Source organism: Phalangium opilio, unplaced genomic scaffold (genome assembly GCF_054372755.1).
Source record: "Phalangium opilio isolate 3A_F unplaced genomic scaffold, DU_Popi_V2 ptg000031l_1, whole genome shotgun sequence".
Classification (NCBI taxonomy): domain Eukaryota; kingdom Metazoa; phylum Arthropoda; class Arachnida; order Opiliones; family Phalangiidae; genus Phalangium; species Phalangium opilio.
The window spans coordinates 4,425,011-4,443,591 of NW_028324158.1; the positions used below are offsets into that span (position 1 = coordinate 4,425,011).

The following is an 18,581-nucleotide window of genomic DNA, read 5'->3' on the forward strand; positions in this document are numbered from 1 at the left end:
TGCGACGCCTGCCGCCTGGTAAGGCGTTGTCAAAGGATTAGTACAGACTAAATAGGAAGATGGACTTCAAAACCAAGTGTACTCAATCCTCACGTAGTTCTCGAACTAGCTCTCAGTAAGTCTCTAGTATTGCAACGTATATGTAGTGTCACACTTAAGAAACATATCTTATAAACTTATGATTATACATATAGTAATCTGAATAGTTAAGGATATGAACCTTTTAGCTCGTGTTGTTCTTAAAGTACCAAAGTTTTATGTCTTCAAAGTATAGAAATTCAAACTAGGCATCGGAAAGTGGAATGTCAAGACAAAAATTTGAAACCTATGAAATCTTTAATACCATAAACAACACATGAATATTAAAATAATGGGACGAACAATAAATAAGGAAATAACTTATACACAATAATTTGAGTCTGTTGTACGTGTAATCTTAACCTAAGATAAAGTTCACGTTTGTCGCAACACTTCGGAACACATATAACCCGCATTTGTAAAAATATATGCAAATCCAAGTCTTAAATTGACACCCGGTTGTCGTGTTGCTTTTTTTTATAATTGAGAGTTCATGTGCTAAATGGTTGAGCTGTCGCTAGAGATCTTAATTATTTTATCCATTATCCATGATAATTTATCTTTTTAATTTCTGGGAAACTATTCATAAATTTAATATTGTATCCTCAACTTTGTGGACAATGTTGCAATTTGCCACAAATTTTTGAATAACGAACATTGAAAAGTTAAAGGCGAGCTCCAGCTGTTGGTATGCTTTTTGACGTAGAGATAGCTCTTCCGGTTGCGATTTGCAATTAATGCAACCTTACATTACGAAATCTATAAAAATTAATTAATCTTGGATCAAAGGTCATCATTTGTCTTGCATCTCTGGCTTCGATGTTCATGGGTCTTGGCTGTCTATTGATGAGTCTGGGATCTCTGTTCTTCGGGTCCCTTTTCATGGCATTCATGAGACGTCTGGCATTTTCCCTCAAAAACCTCAACCTTGCTTCTTGTTCAGCCTTGGCCCATTCTTCCGAGCGGAAGTAGTACCTGACTGAATCGCCAAGGAAACTACTCATTGAGTAGAAAAGTTCCATAAAGGAACTCATCAGATTGTACAAAGGGTTGGTACCGCCTCTGAATAACACGTTTCCGCTCTCTTGTTGGAACGTGACGTGAGATCTTTCAAACGGATTGTCATGGATGGTGGCTGCTCGAACTGTTGGTTGGAATTCAGATTCACCCAGAACTAAATTAACCCGTTCAGGGTGGTTGGTCACAATGGCGTCAACTCCTCTCCTGAAAAGAGTGATTGATATTATTAGTGAATTAGTTTACAACTCGATTTTTTAAAAAATACTTTTTTTTAAAAAGTGTTTTTCCATTCGTCGCAAATTAACTAACCTTAATGAATCTCTAATTTGCGACGTCAAGTCGATAGTCCATCGATAAACTTTAGTGAAAGTATCGTTATTGTTTCTATTGTCAATTGCCCTCTTCAGCCTTTCAGTTTGTCTAATCGGGTTTACGCAACTAGATGCTCCGTCCCCTTGCCATAACCTTTCTCTTACTCCAAGCGATCTCCACAATCCCGTGATTTCGCTGATTGTGTCTCCGAGTCCAATATCCCATCCTAGATAAAAATCATTTTAATTAATTTGTAAATTTAAATGCCACAAATTAAAGCAACAGGCGGCTCCATTATCACCCCTAGAATTCTGGCTGATCTTTTGAACACGAATTTTACCCTGCCAAAGGCAGGAACCAATCAGACCTATTGTATTAGGTCTGATTGGTTCCTGCCTTTAGCTTAACTAGCCTTTACCAAGCTTAGCCCCTGTGTAGTAGAAAATTCATCTTTAAGGGCAACAACGGAGCCGTCCGTTGCTTTATTATGACTCTTACCAATCCTTTTCTCCAAATGCTTCATCTTTCGTTTCTCTAACGTGTCTTTGAAGCCTTTAACGACGGGTGAGTCACTGGTGTGTCCAATGGATAGGATAACGTTCACTTGAGAAGCATTACTTCCTGTAATTAGATTCATACTTTAAGCTTGAAAGTTTTTACAGGAAAGTTTTACGGTTATTCAAATGTAAAATACCTTGTGGCCATAAGTTATCTATTAGTTTCTCAGCTAGAGTGTCTCCTGCTCTGAATTTACTGTGACCTGGAAGGTCTGATACTTGTAAGTCCAAAAACAACAGGGCCATGTCCTTCCGATATCTAGGACTAGCTGCAAAAAGAAAGATTAATAATGAGCATTTATAATTTACTCAGAGAATCTTTCAATTAATAAACTCTATAGATAAATTCGTTTATTATAAACAGAAGCCAGGCCGCCATTGGGGTATCATCCCTCTGGTAAAGAAGCTTCGCCAGAGGCAGTGCGAGTTGGTTAGCCTCCCACGTGTAATGAACTTGGGCTCCATCTGGCGTTGCTTCTTTGGCGATTGGGAGGATACCCCAATGATGGCTCGCCCCTGTGCGTTGGTTTCTCTATTTGTAATAAACGAATTTGTCTATTAACATAGTACGGGACAATTTTTAAAGGGTTCCACAGATCGCTTGCGGACCAATTTGCACACCCCCCTCCTGGTAATTACTGCTTTTAGTTCCCTGGAAATCCTCCAGTGGAAATAAATCGGTTTACTGACTTTACTCCCGTCAATCGACTTGTAGAACCCTTTAAGTGACCTATTTTGCCAATCATAAGACCCGTTCTATTTAGAAATAGACCCTGTTCAAAAGAGGGTCTCGCAGTATCGTCTGCTTCATATAGTGTTAAGACTAGATATGGATAATTGAAGAAGGATGACACTCTGTATCCTCTTAATACTTTAGTTATCTAACATGACTCTCCCCTGGCGCACCCTTTTTGTTTGCTCTCCTGTTCGTCAAACTTCAGAAGGGCATCGCACCGTGGGGTGAATTCAATAACTGTTTGGTACTAAATCCTGAGTAATAAACCCACAAATCTAGTCTTGACGTGGGGCAAAAATCCACCCGCACGCCTTGGCTAATAGAGTAATGATAAGGGAACTATTTATCGCGTACGTGATTCGGTTTAGTAACTTTGCACTAAATGTTGTGATTTTCGGAAGAATCATGTTAAAATTACCCAGCTTTGTGGTACACTTCTCTTCAAGAGAAATAGTATATACTTCTGTTAAAAGTCTTAAAAAAACGTAGTCAAACACCACACCGTATTTTCCCCCCAACGTTTGAAAACGGTCCATACTAAAAAGTATAATTAATTTTTTATTTCAAAATTCAATTTCTTCTATTTTTTAATTGACGGTGTAAGTTTTTTAGGCATTTAAAAAACTGCGGTTATGTGAGGGGAGTGATCGCTGATGAAGTAACAGCCATCGACTTCCGACATTTACTGTTTTTTAGGCGAAAATAAGCAAAAAACGAGGGGTGTAACGATATAGGTCTAATAAAATTAAAAGGGAGTAACAGCCGTTAACGGAACAGCACGTCTTCAATCTTTTACTCGGCTGTCATTTAATGAAACGTTACGAGGTCAGAAGATTCGTATTATAGCAGGATGGCTTTTTCTTAAATTAAGCGTGGATTTTAACTTTGCTTAAATTAGGGTTAATCTTTTCGAAGTTATTCAAATTTACTTCAGTTTACGCTGTATTTTTGTCAGTAAAATTCTTACAAATCAGTATTATACTAAGCCTTGGCCTTTACAAATTTTTTGGAATTTAATGTAGGTGAAGACCAAATTAATTACCGTTGTGGTATGATTGTAATTTTTAATAATTTTGAACTAGATGTTAGAAATGAGTGGACCGTACCTGGACTGGTGATTTCTCGGACGTATCTCAAGTACTTGTCGATGGTTTCCTTTTCGTTACACAAACGGAAGCAATCGCATGGGGATCCGTGGTACGTCTCTAAGGCATCGCCCTCATGGGAAAAAGTGACGTCCGCTTCGACCGCGTTGGCACCACGGTTCAAGTAGTAATTGATCTCCCGGATTGAATTCACCATATGGGCGATGTTGTAAATTGGTCTTTGGTCAGCTGATGTGAATTTCAGAACCTAGGGTGAGTCCATGGGCTTAGTCAATTTCTAATTTTTGGGTTTCATTACGTATATGGCGCTTTGTAAATTTGTCTGATATATTGAGGTTATATTTGAGACTTTAAAATTTCAAGCGAACTTGAAAGTCTTATATAATGTAAAGTTGGGTTGAATATAGAAGTACTTGCAGTTGCTAGTAAGCCCATTATCGCCTTTTTAATACTTCCTGATATTTATATGTACACATAATCACATATGATCTCTGAAACTACTGCTATTATTGTAGACCAATGACCCCCATGTCCTCGACGGTTCTATTATTGTAGACCAATGACCCCCATGTCCTCGACGGTACTAATATGGTAGACCAATGACCCCCATGTCCTCGACGGTACTATTATTGTAGACCAATGACCCCCATGTCCTCGACGGTACTATTATTGTAGACCAATGACCCCCATGTCCTCGACGGTACTATTATTGTAGACCAATGACCCCCATGTCCTCGACGGTACTATTATTGTAGACCAATGACCCCCATGTCCTCGACGGTACTATTATTGTAGACCAATGACCTCCATGTCCTCGACGGTACTATTATTGTAGACCAATGACCCCCATGTCCTCGACGGTACTATTATTGTAGACCAATGACCCCCATGTCCTCGACGGTACTATTATTGTAGACCAATGACCCCCATGTCCTCGACGGTACTATTATTGTAGACCAATGACCCCCATGTCCTCGACGGTACTATTATTGTAGACCAATGACCCCCATGTCCTCGACGGTACTATTATTGTAGACCAATGACCCCCATGTCCTCGACGGTACTATTATTGTAGACCAATGACCCCCATGTCCTCGACGGTACTATTATTCTAGACCAATGACCCCCATGTCCTCGACGGTACTATTATTCTAGACCAATGACCCCCATGTCCTCGACGGTACTATTATTGTAGACCAATGACCCCCATGTCCTCGACGGTACTATTATTGTAGACCAATGACCCCCATGTCCTCGACGGTACTATTATTGTAGACCAATGACCCCCATGTCCTCGACGGTACTATTATTGTAGACCAATGACCCCCATGTCCTCGACGGTACTATTATTGTAGACCAATGACCCCCATGTCCTCGACGGTAATATTATTGTAGACCAATGACCCCCATGTCCTCGACGGTACTATTATTGTAGACCAATGACCCCCATGTCCTCGACGGTACTATTATTGTAGACCAATGACCCCCATGTCCTCGACGGTACTATTATTGTAGACCAATGACCCCCATGTCCTCGACGGTACTATTATTGTAGACCAATGACCCCCATGTCCTCGACGGTACTATTATTGTAGACCAATGACCCCCATGTCCTCGACGGTACTATTATTGTAGACCAATGACCCCCATGTCCTCGACGGTACTATTATTGTAGACCAATGACCCCCATGTCCTCGACGGTACTATTATTGTAGACCAATGACCCCCATGTCCTCGACGGTACTATTATTGTAGACCAATGACCCCCATGTCCTCGACGGTACTATTATTCTAGACCAATGACCCCCATGTCCTCGACGGTACTGTTATTCTAGACCAATGACCCCCATGTCCTCGACGGTACTGTTATTGTAGACCAATGACCCCCATGTCCTCGACGGTACTGTTATTGTAGACCAATGACCCCCATGTCCTCGACGGTACTGTTATTGTAGACCAATGACCCCCATGTCCTCGACGGTACTGTTATTGTAGACCAATGACCCCCATGTCCTCGACGGTACTGTTATTCTAGACCAATGACCCCCATGTCCTCGACGGTACTGTTATTCTAGACCAATGACCCCCATGTCCTCGACGGTACTGTTATTCTAGACCAATGACCCCCATGTCCTCGACGGTACTGTTATTCTAGACCAATGACCCCCATGTCCTCGACGGTACTATTATTCTAGACCAATGACCCCCATGTCCTCGACGGTACTGTTATTCTAGACCAATGACCCCCATGTCCTCGACGGTACTATTATTCTAGACCAATGACCCCCATGTCCTCGACGGTACTATTATTCTAGACCAATGACCCCCATGTCCTCGACGGTATTATTATTGTAGACCAATGACCCCCATGTCCTCGACGGTACTATTATTGTAGACCAATGACCCCCATGTCCTCGACGGTACTATTATTGTAGACCAATGACCCCCATGTCCTCGACGGTACTATTATTGTAGACCAATGACCCCCATGTCCTCGACGGTACTATTATTGTAGACCAATGACCCCCATGTCCTCGACGGTACTATTATTCTAGACCAATGACCCCCATGTCCTCGACGGTACTGTTATTCTAGACCAATGACCCCCATGTCCTCGACGGTACTGTTATTGTAGACCAATGACCCCCATGTCCTCGACGGTACTGTTATTGTAGACCAATGACCCCCATGTCCTCGACGGTACTGTTATTCTAGACCAATGACCCCCATGTCCTCGACGGTACTGTTATTCTAGACCAATGACCCCCATGTCCTCGACGGTACTGTTATTCTAGACCAATGACCCCCATGTCCTCGACGGTACTGTTATTCTAGACCAATGACCCCCATGTCCTCGACGGTACTATTATTCTAGACCAATGACCCCCATGTCCTCGACGGTACTGTTATTCTAGACCAATGACCCCCATGTCCTCGACGGTACTATTATTCTAGACCAATGACCCCCATGTCCTCGACGGTACTATTATTGTAGACCAATGACCCCCATGTCCTCGACGGTACTATTATTGTAGACCAATGACCCCCATGTCCTCGACGGTACTATTATTGTAGACCAATGACCCCCATGTCCTCGACGGTACTATTATTGTAGACCAATGACCCCCATGTCCTCGACGGTAATATTATTGTAGACCAATGACCCCCATGTCCTCGACGGTACTATTATTGTAGACCAATGACCCCCATGTCCTCGACGGTACTATTATTGTAGACCAATGACCCCCATGTCCTCGACGGTACTATTATTGTAGACCAATGACCCCCATGTCCTCGACGGTACTATTATTGTAGACCAATGACCCCCATGTCCTCGACGGTACTATTATTGTAGACCAATGACCCCCATGTCCTCGACGGTACTATTATTGTAGACCAATGACCCCCATGTCCTCGACGGTACTATTATTGTAGACCAATGACCCCCATGTCCTCGACGGTACTATTATTGTAGACCAATGACCCCCATGTCCTCGACGGTACTATTATTGTAGACCAATGACCCCCATGTCCTCGACGGTACTGTTATTCTAGACCAATGACCCCCATGTCCTCGACGGTACTGTTATTCTAGACCAATGACCCCCATGTCCTCGACGGTACTGTTATTGTAGACCAATGACCCCCATGTCCTCGACGGTACTGTTATTGTAGACCAATGACCCCCATGTCCTCGACGGTACTGTTATTCTAGACCAATGACCCCCATGTCCTCGACGGTACTGTTATTCTAGACCAATGACCCCCATGTCCTCGACGGTACTGTTATTCTAGACCAATGACCCCCATGTCCTCGACGGTACTGTTATTCTAGACCAATGACCCCCATGTCCTCGACGGTACTATTATTCTAGACCAATGACCCCCATGTCCTCGACGGTACTGTTATTCTAGACCAATGACCCCCATGTCCTCGACGGTACTGTTATTCTAGACCAATGACCCCCATGTCCTCGACGGTATTATTATTCTAGACCAATGACCCCCATGTCCTCGACGGTACTATTATTCTAGACCAATGACCCCCATGTCCTCGACGGTACTATTATTCTAGATCAATGACCCCCATGTCCTCGACGGTACTATTATTCTAGACCAATGACCCCCATGTCCTCGACGGTACTATTATTCTAGACCAATGACCCCCATGTCCTCGACGGTACTATTATTCTAGACCAATGACCCCCATGTCCTCGACGGTACTATTATTCTAGACCAAATGACCCCCATGTCCTCGACGGTACTATTATTCTAGACCAATGACCCCCATGTCCTCGACGGTACTATTATTCTAGACCAATGACCCCCATGTCCTCGACGGTACTATTATTGTAGACCAATGACCCCCATGTCCTCGACGGTACTATTATTGTAGACCAATGACCCCCATGTCCTCGACGGTACTATTATTGTAGACCAATGACCCCCATGTCCTCGACGGTACTATTATTGTAGACCAATGACCCCCATGTCCTCGACGGTACTATTATTGTAGACCAATGACCCCCATGTCCTCGACGGTACTATTATTGTAGACCAATGACCCCCATGTCCTCGACGGTACTATTATTGTAGACCAATGACCCCCATGTCCTCGACGGTACTATTATTGTAGACCAATGACCCCCATGTCCTCGACGGTACTATTATTGTAGACCAATGACCCCCATGTCCTCGACGGTACTATTATTGTAGACCAATGACCCCCATGTCCTCGACGGTACTATTATTGTAGACCAATGACCCCCATGTCCTCGACGGTACTATTATTCTAGACCAATGATAGTGGAACAGTAAATTTTTCAACCTTACATTTTATACTGAGATGGTAGTCCATGACATATAAGACATAAATATTTGTATGTGGCACATAGTTTCGCCACTTTTTGTCATCACTTAGCTGTTAAACACAAGTTTTCGCTGAACCTCAAGGGTGTGGTGTCAGCTATTCCGTTTTAGCTCTGCCTTATAAAACCAAATAGATAACATTGAAACTACTTCAATTCTAGCACAAAAACTCCTGGTTCTGCACTGCGTTTCTGCTTGCCTGAACTTTTCAGTACTTCATTGCAAGTAGAATGATCCTAGAGCTTGGGACTACTTCAGTGCATGCAAGCACAACGATCCCTGAACTTGTTTTTACTTTGGTGTTAGTACAATTTCACTCATGAATTAGGTCCTACTTTAGTGTTATTAATCAACTCTAGGGTCACTAAGTGTAAGAGGATGGGTTTAAGATCTTAGTCTAGTCATTTTCTTAACAAAATTAATGTTAATTATGACATACAAATTTATAAATCTATCCATAAATATCCTTCACGTGTATACTTTTGGTTGTAGCGACCTATAAATCTACCCTAAATTACTTTAGCAAAAATTCTTACATTTAAACATCCGACCCATAACAGTAGTACTATCTTCATGCTGTCCCTCGTATACGTTAAGTTAACGGTGTTTTATAATTCCAGTCTCGTTAGCTCATTAGACCCAAATCAAATCGATCAGATTAGAAGTGTCTTGCTTCTTCAGGTGTCTTGATTACTCCTCGATAACCTGAAAAAAGGGAAACAGATTAAGACACATTAGCTTATAAACTAGACCTTTGCCATAAGCCATATCTATTTAGGTTCGTCTTAAAGACTTTTTAAAGGAAAGCTTCAGGTACAAAACATTATACTTTAAAAAGAACGGCCTTTTTCTAAGTATAAAAGGAATTAAATGTTAGAAAAATAAATTATCTTTAATTACAAAATAATTAGCATTCAATTAGTCTTAAAAACGAGGACTCTTGTCTTGTGTCACTATTGGTTTAATGGCGTCTGCTAAACCGAACCTCTTACCCCTACCTTACCCTTACATCTCTCTCAGAATGTGAGAGTTCAACCAATCCCGTAGTGCTAAGAGATTCGGGCTAGCAGACGCCACTAAGCCAATGGCGGCACAATAGTCCTCCCTTTTAAAACTAGTTAAATGCTAATTATTTTGTAATAAGAGATCATTTACTTTTTTAATAGTTTTCCTTTCATATTTAAGGTATAATGTTATGTTACGAGAAATTTTCCTTCAAATGAAATTTTAAAGGAAACTTTCAATAAAGCTAGATTTGACTCCAATGAATAAAGTATAAGAAGTGAATCGAGACGGTGTGTGTAGAGGTGGATATCGAGTGAAAAAATTGACGAAATTTTGTTAGGAATTACTAAAAGTATCCATTACTAAATAAATTTTTAGTATTAAAGCAAAATAATCGTTCTCCTAGATAATTCCCACGGCAGTCGCTCGATATGTCTCATATCGTTACCATAGAACGTCGCGTGTTATGTAATTAATAATTCAAGCGTTCTATGCGAAAACCTTTCATAAAGGTGTTTTGCTCGCATTCACTTGAATCTTTTAGCAGTCAAAAATAGGCGGTATACCATTTGGAAAAAAAGTATTATCTTTTTAATAGCTCTAAAGATTTAAGACGGAAAGTAGAAGTAGCTCACTTAAGTCCGCTATTTCTCAAAGTGCATTTTGAAGAATACGACGCCGACAAGTGTTAAAGAGGGGAATTTATTGTCAATGGCTTTCTTGAGTTTCCATAAAAAGCTAAATTAAAAGCTGTTGAAATAAACATTTCCAATGTGCTCTGGGAAAATTAGATCACGCTAGGAAACTTTCTTTCTTAAAACTGATCTCAGAAATGTGTAAGAGCTGTAGCCAGTATTATTATAATAGACAAATGTGTATAAAATAATTTTCGTGAAATCATACAAGATGTTTCACCATTACGAAACAAATAGCTTCCACGCTGTTAGTATTTTACCTACTGAGATCTAGTGATTTTTCACTATTAAGAAAGTCGACATTTAAATATAACTTCTGCTTTAAGTCAAAATAATAATTTTTGATTAACTTAGCACGTTTGTTTGATGAATATATTTCGAAAACTAATTGATACATTTTATTATTATAATTCATCGTCACTGGGGACCCGGAATCTTGACAAATATTAGATGAAAATAGTTCCATTTAGAAATTACTGGCCTCGAATAATAAATAGCCACCCGAAGTCCAAAACTCTTAAAGGAATTCGTACATTTAGAAATGTTGAACATCAGTTCAATTCTCTTTAATCTGCTAGACACGAAAAATCTGTAGACGGATGTTATTCAATAACCCTTTTTCATTCCGATTACATACAATTTATCTGATTTTTGTAGGGCACAAAACTTAATGCCTATCCTACCCCGAATTCAATATCCTTATGTATAAATTTCTTTAGAAAATAATAAAAGAAAAATGCTAGGGATGTCCCGACCTTGAAAAAGAAGTTAAGCCTGAAGCAATTTCTTGGTTTTAATTTTATTACCCGTTAATATTTATTTCTTTATCCGGTTTCCCAACTTCAATTATTATCTTTTCATCGCGTAGTTTGGTCATTAGAGCCTCTGATAATGGATTTGACTTATTTGCATATGGTCTCGCTTACCCATCTTTTAAGTATCAATTATTAGGTTTGTCACAGTTCACTTTTAATTATGGTGTTTATTTTAATTAAGATCAGGTTTTATTTTTAAACATTTTTTATAATATTGGGGTTTATGTTTTCTTGAAACATAAAAAGATAATAATTGTACATTGCACATTTTTTCTGGATTTAGGTTGGGACTTGGGGTTAGGAAAGGAAGGTTGAACGTCATTAGCTGAAGTCACGTTGGTTTTTGAGGTTATTGTAATTTGTAACTCGAAAGTTTTGGTTGTAGTGCTGGGGTCAAATAATGAATTATTTATTTATTAAATTGTGGTAGTATTTTCGACGATTTTTTATTAAATATTTATTTAGTTAAAGGGGTCTAATTTCGGCAATCATGAAGTTTCGATAGTTTAATTATAGTTCAATTTCAAAAAAAAAATTTCGGATTTCTTGGTTTTTAAATGCAAATCGAATTTACTTCGAACACTTAAAAAATTAGTGGGTAAATTATACCACTGTTTTATGATAACATAATTGCGTCGCCATCTTGGTAGATCTTAACCTTGCAAACAGCGTTTGCTTTAAACAGGGTGTTTCTGAAAACTCTTTCAGAAATTAAGGCTATTTCATTTTTTGGCAAATTACATTATGCCGTCCGGGCCACTTTTATCAAATTAAAATTTTACGGGTGACCTCATAAATCTGAAAGATAATGCCGATTTAATTAATAGATAATCTGACAGACCTTTCATAAACGCCCTGTATAATGAACTCAATCATGCGTATTAATCTCAAATGTGAACTTAAACCTGATTTACCCTCTAGTATCGACCTTCGGATAGCAATCCTCTAAATGGACAGCGAATTTATTTTCTAGTTAAAACGGCAATAGGACAGGACAATCGAGAGATTATTACTATGATTTCTATCTGTAAATCAAACAGAGCTTTCTGTTTATTCTAAGTTCGGCAACAAAAGCTTTTCACGACTGTCATTTAACTATATAGAGCACCTCGGAAGCGTGATAGAGCTTAGCAGCCTATATTCGGTACTATAGACATATTTTCTGATTTTCAGTTGGCCTAGAGCCTTTTTTCCTTAAACATCGGTCTTCACTCAGAGTTTTGTCACTGATAAAGTCGAAAGGGTTTAATGCTATCATAAGTTTGTAAGATATGTTCCGAAAATATGGCACTACCCATGCTTAGTTATGATACAGACTTACTGATTGGAGATCAACGCGAGAATTGACTACAAACGGTTTTGCAGTCATCTTCCTATTCAGTCTGTATTTTGACAGCGCCTCACCAGGCGTCGCTTTACCTCGAATCCATGACCAACGTCACTTCATCACAAGCTCTAAATAACCAGTACTTAACACATCTTACGAACTTACGATGCAATCAATAACGAAAACCCCGATATAGTACAAAAACTAAATTTAATGATCAAACCTAAGTACATAACGTGGCTTTCTACCCAATTCATTCACGTACTTCGTAAATTGAGATATGCCGTGTTATGATACAATTTGTATTGTATATCGGCGTATTAATTAACCTTGAAATCTCAATGATCTGTAACAAGTAAACTCTTATCTGTATTATCTATAAACAAGCTCGAATAGTATAGAAACCAAGTGATTCTAAGATGATTCTGGGATATATGCATACAACCCCTGTTACTTGAATGTAGTTCCGTCGGAACACGCACGCGATGATATTATATTCGTTGGGGGTGCGTCGCGACGTGCGTTGATTATCTCGTGATACAAACTTGAAAATACTCGAAAGAAGTTACTCGGTCATGCGGGTAATAATAGGGTTTCGGAACTAGCCTTCTTCGGCCTTCATCCCATGCCGCCCGCAATCTTAGCTGCATAAGTATTTCCTCCACTGTAACTATTATATTGCAAATTATGACGGGGGAGTTCCTCCAGACGATATATATTCCGATCGCCAAAAAGTACTTGTGGGTGATTTCCTCTTTCAGCTATAATTTGAAACTATCATGGTATAGGATTGCTGCTTAAACATTCAATGAACCGTAACGAGTTAGCGATACCACTTTTAAAATTCATCTCCGATGGATCTTTTAAATGAAACTACAAACTGCAGTAGTTGGTTGATTACGTAGTTAAATAATTATCTCTCTTGGTTTCCACTTTCTAGAACGTGTTACAAGAACAATAGATCACAAGAAATTCAAAGACAGATTCATCTCTCAATATATACTATTTGACAAAATTATAATTTACCACTAAATTAATCCATGGCCATAGACCTTTCTTTTGCGTAACCTCAAAGTCTTGGCGTTAACGTTTTACTAGAGCTGAGTCTACTATTTTAGAACATTTACTTAACGATTTAACTATAGCTGAGTAAAACATTTAGTAAATGATCCTGTTACATTTTAATATGGGAAGGCTTATTACAAAACCAGTTGAAAATAAAACTAACCTAGCTCATGAAGATTTTCATTACAAAATTCTCCTTTAAAAAAAACTGTTTAAGTTTTGGTTTGAAACGTTTTAAACCATTTCATATTTTTAAATGATTGTTTAAAATACGCTTATGTTTAAAAATTTGGCTTTAAAATTGCCTAAACTTTTCTCTGACTAACATTAAGTTTCCTCTTTATATTATTGTGCACTAACTGAAAATCTTTCAGCTTACCAAATAGCTAATAGTAGGTCTAACAATTAAAATTTAGGTTGGTTCTGAACATTGTACTGAAACTTGCACGCTCAAATTAGGTAAACATCAACTCTATCAATTAATATGGCAAAGAATGCTCAACATATGCATGCCGTCAGGTGTTTATACAGTTTAGAAAAGATTTAGCAAATATACACCACAGTCTACAGAGGTGACTCAACGAAGGTTATTATTGACAGGGTTACCAGACCAAAAAACCAATCTGAATTTCAAATAGCTATAGATTCCTTTGAATCTCAAAGTGTTATAATATAAGCGTTAAGCACTCTTGAAAATGATGAGCATTTGGGTTGTGGGTGCGACTTTCTGTAATAATTTAGCAGGAAGTTCCCCCGGAAGCTTTCAAAATAATGTTTAAACATAGAAGGAATGAATGCCTTCCTCGTGCTTGCCTTCTGAGTCTCGCTTTACTTCAGTGTTATTTGAAAATCGTGAACTTCTTTGACACTTTATGATGATTAAGGCGATAATTTATTATTTTCCCTTCGATTCACCTTTTTAATTCATGGAAAAGAAGTATAGTAACACGAAGTTAACGTGTCGCGTTGTTTCAATGCTAGCTAGGATCGTGGGATTGTGGGATTGAGCGAGGTATAGACTAAAAATAGACTTAGATCACCTGAATTTATGTTCAGATTCGATATGATACATGAAATGTTACGCAGAACGTGTTTGCTATGTTATAGAGGTTCTTTCTGAAATGTCGGACACAAATTAAAAGGGATGTTATATGGGCTGCTTCGTGTCGAAAATGTTAGATGACATTTTGTCGTTGCGATCACTGTTTTTGTGTTATGATTTGAGTGTTTTAGGGACGGACCCCTAAATTAAATTATCAATCATTGTCTTTCAGTTTCTTAAATAAATTTAAGGGGTCATCCGTAAAACATTCCAATCGTAACTTGAAAAAATGTCATGGAAGTTACATTTTCGACTCTAAATCGCCCAAAGAACATCCCCCTTAATTTGTGCCAGGCTTGCCAGAAACAGCCTGTAAATTCTTCACAAATCGACAATAGACTTAATAAAACAATGGTGTTCTTAGAACCTTAACAATTTTCGATCGATAAGGAGACTAGATAAACACAAACTCACCCTATATTATCAATTTCAAATTTTATAAGGTGCTCAAAATCTAAATATACCCTTTAAAAATGAAATATTGGAAACAAAAATTTATTTATCTTGGCTAGATCCATTATACCCATCCATGTGCTAAAAATGGCGCTAGTTACCTACAAAAAGAAGTTGCTGCATATACCGAAGTTTTAAAACTTCATAAAATTAACACTTATTATGAGTATAATTCGTGGTGCAGGAAGTTGCCATCTTTTTTTCTTCTAATAGTATCGCGTGAGTACCTTAAAATGTAACTGGTTTGATATATTTATTTTAACCCAAAAAAAAAGTCCCCAGGATTTTCCTTAAGAAAAATTGTTTATACTTCATTTTATATTAATATTTTAAGTAAAGATGAATGCATAAAGGTAAAAACCTTTCCAATTTTTGCTGGATAACTTTTATCTCATCTATTTCTGATGGAAGAACCAAAATGTCAAGAGCTCTTCTATTTACTCTCGTTAGGAGGTCGAGACGTGTTTTGCTTGAAGGTTTCAAGGGGAGACGCATGCACGAGGTGAAGAGGGTTTTAATTCGTGCAAGTGATTACTCGAAGACTTAAGCAAATATCCGATTGAAAACATGAATTGAACGGTGAATTAGTTAATGGGAGGTCAATGAATCTTTTTGCACTGCAATTATACTTGTATGCTTTTATTCCACAAAATGAGCACGACTGAGTTTTTCAAATATTTCAATTTATATATAATGAATCATAATGATGTGTTAGTACTTAATAGCGGTTCGCGATGTTATAACACGCCTATGCGTTTGTGATTGATATTGATATTAATATTAATATTAATTTTAAGTTGGGAAAATCAAAGGTGGGAAGTAACAATTATTTGAATAAATAGAAAACTGCAAGTTACTACAATTTGTTTCAAATTGTCTTTCACTTGGAAAATATGAATTTATCTTAAACATTTGACTAATTAAAGCATTTAATTTGTGGGAGAAGACGATCGATCGACGTACTGATTAAACGCTAAATAATCTGTGGTTAACACTTCACGCCATTGAAGTTTTAATACTTCAAGAAATTATTTTTAAAGATATTTGCGGCAAGATAAAATTAGAAAAAAAATACTGAATGACAGCAAAGCTTGTTGTAGCTATATTTAATAATTTTTATAATTTTAATTCATTTTTATTTGTTGTTAAAAATAATGATATGTTAGAGTTTGGATGCTGTCAAAATTGGTTTCTTAATTAAGCCAAGCTAGTTTCTCAATTAAAACCTTTTTCAAGAAAAAGATTTGTTCCTTCATGGATTTAATCTTTATTTTGAAGTTCATATAAAATTTCACGGTCATTTCGGTGATATATCAAATTAATCCATGAGGTAGCAGTTTTTTTTTAAAAAAAATAAGGTTTTTAATAAAGTAATTAACCATGGAACAAATTTATCACATTTACGACTAATTTCTTAAACTTTCATTAATCAAAGCGGTTTCAAGAAATATGAACCAAACTTATTCTAAGCTAATTTAAAAATACACAATATTATAATTAATGCTCCTTTATAATTAGCATCCAAGCTGATATGCAAGTTAATTTTAAACTAAATAAATTTATAAATTTATTAATTATTGAAGAGAAAATTATATCTTACCTCACTGAACTTGAATTTAAAGTCCTTTGATGTCAATATTCCGCTAAAATCCGTTAAAATAACAGTAATCCAATTGTTCCAGAAATGAATTGGAGAGAGAGAAATTATTAGATTTGGTCACTGATATAACACTTAGTAAAATTAAGCAACTGTTATGATAATTTCTTAAATATTGAAAACGTTTAAATATCGTAAGTCAGGATCGTTGTTGTTAGCTCGACTTGTTGATTTGAAGTTTAGGAAATATCTAAATAGATCTTCTATAGCGTTCTATCATTTAAAGGAAGTAAGGTGCAGTTCTCCGGCAATGTTTGGGGAAACGTCTTTTGACTTGAGTACGTTGGTGGACTCATTTTTTTTTCGGTCCCCAATTTCTTTCGGAAGAGACTTACCTATTTCGTGACGTCGTATACTCAATCTCCTCCAATAGGAGATAGGTTTTACCGGTAGCGGCAGCGGCGTACCGTTATCGCCTCAAGTTCAAGATCATGGTCGATCTTTTTAATTCTTTTATTTTTTACTTTATTTTACCCCTATATTTAAGCTATCTACGGAAAAAGGGTTATTACCAGGTATTAGTAATTATAATTGGCGGATTGTTTTAATATTAGGAATTTAGGTAATGAGATTCGGAGTAAGGCGGGGATTGAATGAATTCGTTCGTCTCTTGCATGAGCAATTAGGCAAAATTATTATATTCTAGATATTATATAAATTCATGTTTTCAAGGGAGGTTGAAAAGCCATTAATCTTTTAAAATACTCCCCAATTCAGTTGCGTATTTAGAAGAGTGTTAATTAGTTTCAAGTTTAAATTTGGCCATTAAGTTAAATGACGTTTGAGTGTATGTGCTCTGAAGGTAAAGAAACTGTTAACGTTATTTGTAAAGTGAGAATGGTAGAAATTCTCTAACGTAAGGAAAATTTAGTCTAGATCTGACGTCACGTATTTGTGTGCGTTGACCAACGTTTTCATGGTTGAATGCGTTTTGTTCGAGTTGGGAAACTTTGACATGGGCTTACCACTATTGTACAATATCTGTGAAAGTGTGTTCTTCCTTACGAACGACCATGCTCACTCATTACATGGCATAACTCTGACAGTATATTAAGTTTCAAAATTAGAAAGAAGTGCTTAACGAAAATTAATGTGAGCACAAAGAAACGTGATATTTAGTGTTCTTATATAGAAAGTTGAAAAGATCCTTTAATTATTTTAATTATTTTTATAATTTTTTTGCGCTAGAACGCATTGCATTAGCTGCAATTACCGTGAAATATGACATACCAAGTCAATGTCAGTTTGGAAACTATGACGTTTTTAGCTTTTATTAACATGCGAAAAAGTTCATTAACTAAGCCATGTTGAGCCCCATTTCTATTCCATGTATTTGTATTTACATTTCAATTCATTTGTAAAATCGCAATTGGCAAAGACTGATTCTTCATGGAATTTATTAAAATAAGTTTATTTACAAATTAAAATTGTTTTAAGATTTAAACTTTGCTGAAGAAGGACCGTCAGTGGCGTCGCTAGGCCTTTTCTGGGGGGGGGCTATAGCCCCCCAAATTCCAAACTTAGCCCCCCAAAATAATCCGTAAACCCTACCAAAAAAATTGCGGTTAGCAACCTAAAATTCTGTAGCAATATATAAAAAATTATAATGATAGATTCGTTAAGTTTCATCTCTGCAGAGATGAATTTCAATATCAAACAGTACAATTTTGAAGAAAAGAACAGATGGAGACAAGTAAAATGTTTCAGGTTCTTTCGAAGGGAGTCCCATTAGTGTGGACTAAAATCCTTCATAATAGGTTCCGTAGTTTTTATCAATAAAAGGT

The 18,581-nt window shown here is 37.5% G+C and overlaps 1 protein-coding gene and 1 long non-coding RNA gene across 2 annotated transcripts in view; one reads left to right on the plus strand and one right to left on the minus strand.

The window, feature by feature from the left end:
- Positions 1 to 317: 317 nt before the first annotated feature.
- LOC149690131 (dermonecrotic toxin StSicTox-betaIB1i-like) lies at positions 318 to 17,275 on the minus strand. The gene is made up of 7 exons (XM_089869623.1): positions 16,741 to 17,275; positions 9,215 to 9,383; positions 3,810 to 4,056; positions 2,105 to 2,236; positions 1,909 to 2,031; positions 1,408 to 1,636; positions 318 to 1,302 (listed from the first exon to the last, which is right to left on the minus strand). Exons 2-7 carry the CDS (start codon positions 9,251 to 9,253, stop codon positions 813 to 815), a joined length of 1,260 nt encoding a protein of 419 aa, XP_089725749.1. The 5' UTR covers positions 9,254 to 9,383; positions 16,741 to 17,275; the 3' UTR covers positions 318 to 812.
- The window catches only part of LOC149690132 (uncharacterized), a 58,982-nt gene continuing 43,901 nt past the window's right edge, over positions 3,501 to 18,581 (plus strand). The window contains exons 1-2 of the long non-coding RNA XR_016383623.1: positions 3,501 to 3,721; positions 3,786 to 4,061. This is a non-coding gene — a long non-coding RNA (uncharacterized LOC149690132). The remainder of the gene's footprint in view (positions 3,722 to 3,785; positions 4,062 to 18,581) is intronic.